At 43.7% G+C, this 9,492-nt stretch overlaps 1 protein-coding gene across 1 annotated transcript in view; it reads right to left on the bottom strand.

Moving 5' to 3' along the window:
- Positions 1-253: 253 nt before the first annotated feature.
- Positions 254-9,492, bottom strand: part of WWC1 (WW and C2 domain containing 1) — a 70,945-nt gene continuing 61,706 nt past the window's right edge. The window contains exons 14-23 of the mRNA XM_062002974.1: positions 9,173-9,259; positions 8,305-8,497; positions 7,262-7,414; positions 6,587-6,687; positions 5,681-5,828; positions 4,822-4,986; positions 3,287-3,379; positions 2,186-2,416; positions 1,298-1,419; positions 254-1,015 (exon numbers count right to left, since the gene is read on the bottom strand). Of these exons, the coding sequence (XP_061858958.1) occupies positions 949-1,015; positions 1,298-1,419; positions 2,186-2,416; positions 3,287-3,379; positions 4,822-4,986; positions 5,681-5,828; positions 6,587-6,687; positions 7,262-7,414; positions 8,305-8,497; positions 9,173-9,259 (1,360 nt within the window). The 3' untranslated portion in view covers positions 254-948. The remainder of the gene's footprint in view (positions 1,016-1,297; positions 1,420-2,185; positions 2,417-3,286; positions 3,380-4,821; positions 4,987-5,680; positions 5,829-6,586; positions 6,688-7,261; positions 7,415-8,304; positions 8,498-9,172; positions 9,260-9,492) is intronic.

Raw genomic sequence — 9,492 nt, 5'->3', positions numbered from 1 at the left:
TTCTGTGTAACAAACCAGGGAGCACTGTTATTAAAACCTGTATTCAGAACAAAAAGGAAAAGCCCAGGAGGACCTTGTCACTCCAAAATGCAAGATCCACCACATGCCTCACCGCAATGCCTGCTCTGAAGGATTCACAGAGCAGGACACGTTAAAAGCTGTACACTTCCAGCTAGCGACAGAAACAAAAACCCACTGAACCACTGAAGTGCCAGTTGATGAGAAGATTCACACAAGACAAACGGTGAGAAGGTAGATTGGTCCAGAAAGGTCACTTTATTGGAAAAACCTAAAATGGACTTAAAACCTGCAGCCCTCCTCCCACAGCAGTGGTTTCAACGGGCCCCCCGTTACCTTAACAGACCCATTACAGACATGAGCTGCAGTACAAACGTTAAAAGTGCAAGTATTCTGAACTTCACACCCACTTTCATGACCTGGCAGGAAAACACAAACGCTTCACAGCTCACAAGAGAATTCGTTCACAGCACTTGGGAGTCAAAACTGGCTCCCTTGGCATACCCCACAGGGTAAGAAAACACATCACTCAAGAGGAGAGTCCGGTGCAGAACATCATAGAAGGTAGGGGTGAGGTTCCTTCAAATTTCTTTTATTGCAGTAAAACCTCTAAAAGGTAGAGCTGTACAAAAAAAGTCTAAACAGCATTGTTTAAGAATAACAGCACCTTCTGCTGCATTTGTTCTTATTTAAAAGTCTATTTCCCAAAAAATACATTCCTAAATATACAAACTATACAATCTCGCCACTTTAATGCTGGTTTCTGTGATGACAGATAGCTTTTCACCTACAAATCTCCAAAAACATCCACGTACTGACAAAAGCTCTAATATACAAATGCCTCGGTACCTTCATAATACCTCATAAATAACTTCAAAAACCCCAAACTGCATCTGTGGAATTGTCCAGAAAGCAAATACTTTACGGTGATCACACGTCGTCTGCGGAGAGCGTTGGAATGTTTATCCTTGGCCGCGTGAAAAATGCCATTTTCTCTCTTAAAAACAAGATGAGCAGTTGTTAATGCAACAGGAGATTTTTGCCAGAGGTGTCCATCATTCACATTAAAATGTATCCCACCAGCTGTCACCACAACCTCCCGCCACCTACACACCTCTTATTTACGTGCCACACACCAGATGTCTTTACAGTTCAACTCGCAGCACTGCTACTTCTCCAAAGACCAGCTTTCCCTCCTCGGCATCTCAGTCATCCACACAAAAGTCAGGGCAGCGGTCAGGTTTTTTTTCCCTCCCCTTCACCAGTGACCTGTAGTTACCTGAATGACTGTACTTCCAGAGGCTCCTTCCGACTCTGCCCTCGCAGCCTGTGCACATCCTTGGCAGCAGCTCTCAGCATTTTATCCGCCTTGAGCTCACACTTGTGTTCTGTTTTTTCCACCTAAAAGAATAATGGAAAAGGAGTTGTTTGTGTTTCTAAGAGGAAATGTTTTATCCCAACTCATCTCCAAGTACAGCAGTGTTTCAGCTGCAGGTGTAAGGGGACTGGAGGCTGCATGAGCCATAGAAGCTGAACTGCAGGCTTCTATTCTAACTATTCTAACAAAGAGCTTTTGTAAGGTAAAAAGAGCCTTTTTTGCTAAGAATGATGCTATCTGCACCTTCTCTCCATCTTCATGCTGTTTTTTTTTTAAGCCAGCAGATCAGCTCATGCAAGAAGGTGGCAACTCGTGTTCCAGCTGTGCCCCAAAAAGCACCTTGTACCATCTCGCTGTCTTATTTCCATCCCTGCCTGCCTGCAGTCCACCCTTCATAAGCAGATAGATACCATTAACCTCTTAAAGCCAGGCAGTCTGCTATCTTCTGACATCTCATTTCATATGCATGAGGTTCCTATTGTAAAGCTAAGTGTCATCCATGCACAAGTTTAATACCCATGTTATTTCTCTTAGGAGAAGAGAGAGACATCACTGCTGTCTTCCCAACCTTCCTGTCTGGGAAGGCAGGCACAGACTGCAGCTTGTACACCACAACTGACAACAGCCAGACACTTGGGGACTGCAGCATTCACTATCAATCGCTTGCTTGATGGAACCCTAAGTCAAAGGCACGAGTGACTGTAGCACTAAGGGCATCATTTCCCGACTGTCCAAAGTCCCCTGTTTCTCAAACACGTTGAATCAAATCCCAAGGCAGGTATCACTCACTCGTTTTTCCACCAGCCTCAGCAGCAGTCGAAATCTCTCATCATCCTTCACCCACTGTGGCAACTCTTTTTCACCCTGACTTTGAGCTTGTTCCAGCTGTTCCTTCAGTTCCCTCAGCACAGAGATCTCCTGAACCAGCCGGTCGTGCCAGGTTTTGGAGGCTTGCAGGTCCAGCTCCAGGTCCAGTGAAGTGCGGATCAGGCGCTCTGTGCCAAAGGACTTGACTGAAGGCTGGAAAAGAAAAGGCACATAAACACAGTGCTGAGAACTGCCCCGGTCACTCTCTCACGAAGGGCCAAACATCACTATAGATGCTCCTTTCCCATTTGCCTCAAGACAGAAAGCACAAACTTCAGCAAGTCTTACAGCTAAGCCTTCTGATTTCAGCGTTTCCACTAAATTTCTTCCTTGTCAGCTTCTCCAAATCAAACAAGTCTTGCTTACACAACTTGGTCCTCACTTTAATGACTCCCCTTCAGCTGAATCCACAATGCAGCAGAAAAACCTGTGTTTGTTTTTTCTTCCAGTAACATGTCATGTTGCCTGCTGTTAGTTTAATACACAACCTGCCTCAGGAAAATCATCTCCTTAGGAGCTCAGCATCAGCACCCCAGGGGCATTTCAGTGATTGCCATCACAATGGGCACAGGGGTTCATTGTGTGACACAGAGTCACTGCAACAGGGTCACCTGATTGTGTGAGACATCATTCTCCTCACCCTCTTCCCCAGCTCCTCACATTTATTGTAAGTATTGAATCTCACAACAATACACATTTATTATAATTTCTTAGGAATCTCTCAGCAGTAAACACAGAAAAACTGTTTGTTCTACTTCTGCTTTGACAAAATGGAAAATACCAGGAACCATCTTCCTAAACTGATTGTTCCAAGGGAGTTCCAACTTAAATACTCCTGTCATACTCTGACATAAGAAAGAAAAGTGGCCTTGAGACACTTCTCATACACCAAGCAAAGGTTGTGAATGAAAGCACATGGCAACTGATTTATGATTTGCAAATTCTTCCTTTCTTTCTTTCCTTTTTTGGGAAAACCCCAAGTGTCTGTGCTAGAGAAAAAAAACTGAGTGGTGATGTTTTTACCCGTTTCACTCTGACACTTCGTCTCTCCATTGCGTTGCGAACGAAGGGGGGCTTCTTGGATAGTGTGGAACTGTCACTGTCACTGCGATTCAGCTGAAAAGGAAAGTGAAACCCAAACATTCATCATGAAAGAAATACAAGGACTGCATACACACATTACTAGCAAGAGCAGAGTTCTGAAAGTGGTTATAAGCAGTGAGGTACGCAGAACTACAGAGTTGTATGAAAAGCTAGAGTGGACAGCTGCCATCCCGAGCTGTGTGCACAACACACATCCATTTGGCACAGCCAGATCCTGCCACAAGCCTTGAACTCGATTCCTTTTGGGAATATACTGTATGGGAAGAGAGACACTAAGTTAGGGTATAATATGGGACTCTACCCCACTGCCCATCTCCTAAGTAACTAGACAGAGCAGAGCATCCTAGAAAAAGAAGCTTTAAGTAGTTACCTCCTACCCCCCCTTACTCTTTTCTGGTATCTGTACAACATAGGACTATTTTATTTGAGATTTCTCTCTTCTACAGTCACCAGTATTTTAAGCTTGTGGTGCAAAAGGTAGGTTTACTTGTAAGCTATCCCCAGGGGTTTTCAACTGAAGAGTTATGTTACACAGATAGAGCCTGCTCTCTTTTGTGATTGTCTCTAGACCCTTAAAAAGATCTCAACTCATGTAGTGTTTAATTCCCTTCTCATGTTCCTCCTTAAAGTTGGGGGTGGGGTGGGGGGGGGAAACAGGCATGTGGGATCTGCATGTGCTGGGCCACGGTACCTCTGCCAGTTGAGCACAGGCAACTCCTGCAAATTAAATAATGTTTGTTTCTGTGGAAGCACTTGCTTCCAAATTGGAAAGAACCTGTACATCAAATCTGGCTCAGCTGTAGTAAGAGGCTGCCCACTGAGGACAGGTCATGCGTTGATAAAACGCAGTGCTTGCCTGTTTGCCAATTATGTTTAAAACACAAGTTATTTATAGTTTAGAGTGACCCTCAATCTGGGAAAGAATTGTGAACAAACATTTCAAAGCAGTGGAAGTGACATCCCGACCCAGCACACAGCCTGTTCAGCTACCTTCAGACAAAGAACACTGGAGACATTTCAAGCTTCCACATTTTTTTCCTGACATGATCAGCTACTCACCTTTCCATTTGCTATCAAGCTTTCACATTCACACCATCTAAAATCTGGTAGACACAGCCAACTCCATTCAGCTTAGCACAGAACAGCCTTAAAGCAGCAGGAAAGGGTTTGCTATGCAGCTTTTTCATCACTGTTTTACAGCAGCCCTTCCAGGCTAGTGTGGGCACCTGAACACACTGCACGTACCATGAATGTAGGTGCACATTTGATAAATTTGTGCTTAATACTATTAATTCCAAGGAAAGACACTGTTTGGGAGTTGAGGACTGAGAACTTGGAAATGAAAGGGGGAAAGAGAAAAGCAGTGTTGGGTCTCTTCAAAAGCTCAGGCTAAGTGACCATGCATTCATTAACAAAACCCAGCAGTTAGAGCCTCAGGCCTGTGTTTTCCTTACCCGACACACGTACTGACTTTGTGGTCCTGGGGAAAACGTCTTGGAGCGGATGATAGTGCTACCTCTGACAAACTGTGCCTGCGGTGGATTCGCCGCTCTTTTGTCTTTGGGACGAACCACAGTGGAAGCCTGTGCGAGGCTCTCTGTGTTTGTCTCTTTATCCACCTGAAAGACAGATACTGCAGTGTAAATGGCAGCTTGCCATCTTACCCATGACATGTAGCCGGGGCTGTCTGACAGCCACCTGCGAGACGTCTCCGCTTTCAGTCCCAGGGGCATCGCATTCAGAGCCAGGGATTCTTTAGCTCTTTTAAGGCAGGGTGTCCTGACACTTCCCTCTTTGAACTCAGGAGCTGCTACATTAACTACATGGCTCCCTAAGGGCTCCACATCCATCGATCGCTGTACAACACGATCGATTCCAACGGGCTTTGCCTGTTGATCCAGTACATCGGTGTGACCTAGCAGTCTCACACACAACAGAGGTATGATTCTAAAGACTATTCCCTTGCTTGTTGTGCATCTGCAGCAAAGATCCAAATCACTGTACCTACATGCACAGGGAGCACCTGTACAGCACACATTTGTTAGACTGCTGCTACATTCAGAATCAAACAAAGCCACGGGCACACTAATGAAAACAGTTTTCACAAGCAGCAAAAAGAAGGCATGAAATGATGCTGAGGGACAAAATGGTCATGTACAGTTCTGTAGAAAGATTTCAGGCAGTTAAACATTTAAACATCAATGATGAACTTTCAAATACCTGCTGTAGCCTTGCTCAGCCTGACGGCAACCCAGTCAGCTGAGCAACAGGAAGCCTAACTCATCTTTTTGTTCAAAAGGCCTCTGACTTTACCTTCACTGCTGTTTCCATATGCAGCTGGGAATTCAGACTTTCTTCTGTTTCCCACAGCAATTTTCCAGCACAGAATTCTTCCTCCTCCTCCGCTTCATTTTCACTGATCTCATCCTGTTCTTCCTGCTCAGGAACCTCGTCGTCTCGCCTGGTAAGAACAGCTTTGTTATTGAACTGGCCTACTGTGGAAAATACTCAGGTGCTGCAGCACAAGTTATCTCCTGGACAGAAACATGTCCCCAGGGCAGCCAGTTCTACCTGGCACATCCTGTAGCCACTGACATCACAGGCTTATAAGGGAATAATTGAAACTGGAGTGAAGCTGCAGCAGAAGGCAACCATTACTGTCAAAATCTTCATACTGATCTTGCTTCTGAAGAAGCCAGCTGAGAGTTCTGCCCTATGGTCTGAGTTTAAGGTGAGTGCATCTTAAGGGGAGCTCTAAGGATGCTGTTAATCTTAGTTTAAGAAGTGAGGCTGAAGCATTAACATCCTTTTCAGCTCCTTTGAACTCACAGCTGGCTTCTCCATCAAATGCACTGGTCAGGCTTGCTTTTTATTGCAAATGTTGAGCTTCATTAATAAAATCTGAAACACGTAAACAGCAGCCAAAATGAATATTCAAGCCAAGCCTTGTGCCATGCAGTGGAGCTTTCATGGATGTCCATAGAAAACTGTACAAATAATAAAATTAGCATCGTGCTATTGACTGCTTTCAATGTTTAGCAGCTTTGTTCCCATTTCCCAACCACAACCTCCACAACAGAAGAAACAGGATTTTTCACCATAACAGAAAGAGACAGAAGAAGCCTCCCACTGCTCTGTATCATCTGCTTTTTTCTCTGCACATGAATCCCCAAATACTCTGATCATCCCTCCGTGCTAAGACAGCAGGATGCTACCTACCAGCTCTCTCCACTAGTTAAAGTGCTTCTGCTTTCCTCCAGTTTCTTCTCCACCGCTTCCAGTTCAACAGCTGTCTGCTCTAAGAGTGCTGAGACTGAGTCCTGAGGAGAGCAAGAAGCTTCTTGTGAAGGATGTGTCTCTTCCAAACTGCAAAGTACCCAGCCCTTCTGTCAGAACAGCCCCAACCAGCTTTCCTCTGGTGACAGGAGAGGCTTGTAGCCTCTACACCTGCATTGTTCAAGCAGCTTATTGCACACAGAGTGCTCAGTCAAGCCTTGTGTGAGCATACTCGACCCACCTCCCCCAGCTACACGAGCATCTGCACATGTGCAGCTGTAGGTTGAGCATATTGCATGCCATGCACATGCAAAGTCTGTATCTTGACTCGCTCAGCAAGTTCATTGCAGCAAGGTGAACTGTCTAGAGGGAAGAAGGGCAAGAGCTCACACATCACTTACACCAGACCCTCAGCTTCGTGAGGAGCAGATTTCAGTAAGTGTTTAGCCCAGGACAAGGGCATATCTGTAATCAACATGTTAATTGTTTTGCTGTGCTTAATGACATTTTCAAGTTCTAAATATAAACACACTGGCCTTCACTTCTTGTCTATTCAGCCACATAAACCCCCTCATTAGCACAGTTTAGAACAGATTTGATTTAAGCAGTTGTTCTTACTGTTTTTTCAGTGCAGGGTACTTCAGAGTGAGTGTTTCCTTGTTTACTTTTCCTGGTTTGCTTCTGCAGATACTTATAACTAAGGAGGTTATACCAACGGGTTGATTTCTCTCCAGATCTACAGATTTCAGCAAGGCTAATTTGTGCTCCACCCTATCAAGAGCAAAACCAGAGTTTTAGTGTACTAAAATGAACAGCTACCACCCCAGTAAGAAGAAATGAGAGTGAAAATCCAGGACTACTTTGTCAAACTTGACAAAAAGAAGAATTGCCCTCTTTACCCTCCATTTCCACAGCGTTAGTAATGCTTTATGTTTAATTATGTTTAACATTGTCTAGGGCTTGCAATCCAAGTAACAAGTGTTTCCCTACAGCTCCTGTGTATAGATGCTTTCCTAAACCAAAGAGTGCTTTGCAAAGCAAGTGAAAGAAGAAGTGTAGATGCACCACAAAACATGTATCCATCCAGCCAAGGGAGATGCTACAGAATATAGTGCAGGACAACTGCACCCTGCTCATGTTCTGGAGTACAATACTCCAGAAAATAGTTCTGTTAAAATCAACTTGCTCAGGTAATTCTGAACAACAAAAAAAAGTGCTTCTAACAATAGTGGGCAGCTGGCTATGGCAATTACTAGCATTCAAAACCTACACTCAGGTGGATTTCAGTAGTGTAGATTAATAGGCATCTACCAAAAAATCCTTTAGAGATCTTTAATATTCTACAGTGCCTTCCAAACTCCTACAAGCCATTCTCCATTGCATTCCAAAAACTGTTTCCAGAAGGAAGAAAAATAAGTAGAGTTTTTAGATTAAATCATGAGATAAGGGAAATCTAGTACTCTGACAAAGTCTCCAGTAGTTCTGGAACAAAACATTTAGCTAACAGAATTGTCTTCCTGATCAAAACTGTTACTGCAAAGAACACAGAGCAAAGGGTTACCCAGAAACAAAAACCACAGAAATTGCCACACCTCAGAGTTTAAAAATTCATCTAATTAAAAGAGGAAACAAACACAAAGATATTAGAGATGAATACTAACCAAACATTCTTCAAGGTGAGACTTGTCTACAGTGCAAACATCGACCCTCAAAGTCTTCTGGCGTAAAGCTGGGTAAGAGATAGAAACCCAAAACACTTCATTGTACACAAGATTGTCTGAAGCCTCCACAGGTCTGGTGCGGAACAAGCAGCTGGTGCTTTCTGAGCAGGGCAGGACAGCCACACGGATGTTCCTAACGAAAAAAGCACTGCAGTCAGTACTACATACACTTCTGCAGTTCCCTTCATTGCAACAGCTCCATAAATCTGAGAGTGGAAGTCCCCCTAAGCACTGTGGACATTACTGTCCCATCCTATTCTTTGCCATATCAGCCACCTGAGTAAGAAAAGGAACATCTCGTCACACCGTGGGATGGTGTTGAAGGTGGTTGTTTACATCTGTGCAACCTGTCACACTGCTAACAGACCCTTTTGTAGGTAGAAACAGCTGTGCAAGAAAATAATCACATTTTTGTCATCTTGTTTGGCACAGAGCTGAATTTAATAACAGTGCCTAGAATGAGTTTTGTAGAAACTGTATATTTCCCACACACGCATCTGTGCAAGGATCAGCTCTGGGGCAGAACGAATGCAGTTGCTCTGTCTGGGCACTGCTAAGTTAAGAACCTTGCTGACTAGGTGCTAATTACAAACAAGTCTTTTCCTAGCAAATAAAAACCTTTGAGGAGGAAACTATACCTGATTTCATTTTGCAGGTTATTAGTTCATAATGTTGCTACACATAAATTGCAGATGCACTTCAGAAAGGCCAAATTTTTAAGAGTGTGAAAAACCAAAACCCAACATCTGTTATAATTCCCACTGGAATCCAAAACAAAACTTCAAGAGAGTTTATTTCACCCACTTACACTTTCTGATCTTGTTGTAACAGCAGTACTGGAACATTACTCAGCTGGATGACTAGTATTGCAAATTGTTTGGTTTTCTCATCATATCTGAATTGGAAAGACACAAAAAAGCACTATTGTTAGAGATATCTGCCCTGCACTGCATGAGTATCTCACCTGTTTCATTAACAAACAAGATTAAACTAGAATGGGACCGTGGCTTGTCTATGGCTTAGAAGAAACCCAGTTTCACATTACATGAAGTTTTGCTACCAGAACATGCAGAATTTAGAACACTCCAGAACATTCTGAACACAGGAATTCAGGTACAATGTATTACA

The sequence above is a fragment of the Colius striatus genome, chromosome 9 (genome assembly GCF_028858725.1).
Source record: "Colius striatus isolate bColStr4 chromosome 9, bColStr4.1.hap1, whole genome shotgun sequence".
NCBI classification, from domain to species: Eukaryota; Metazoa; Chordata; class Aves; order Coliiformes; family Coliidae; genus Colius; species Colius striatus.
The sequence above is the reverse complement of the archived record's forward strand: the minus strand, read 5'-3'. Positions and strand labels throughout refer to the sequence as shown.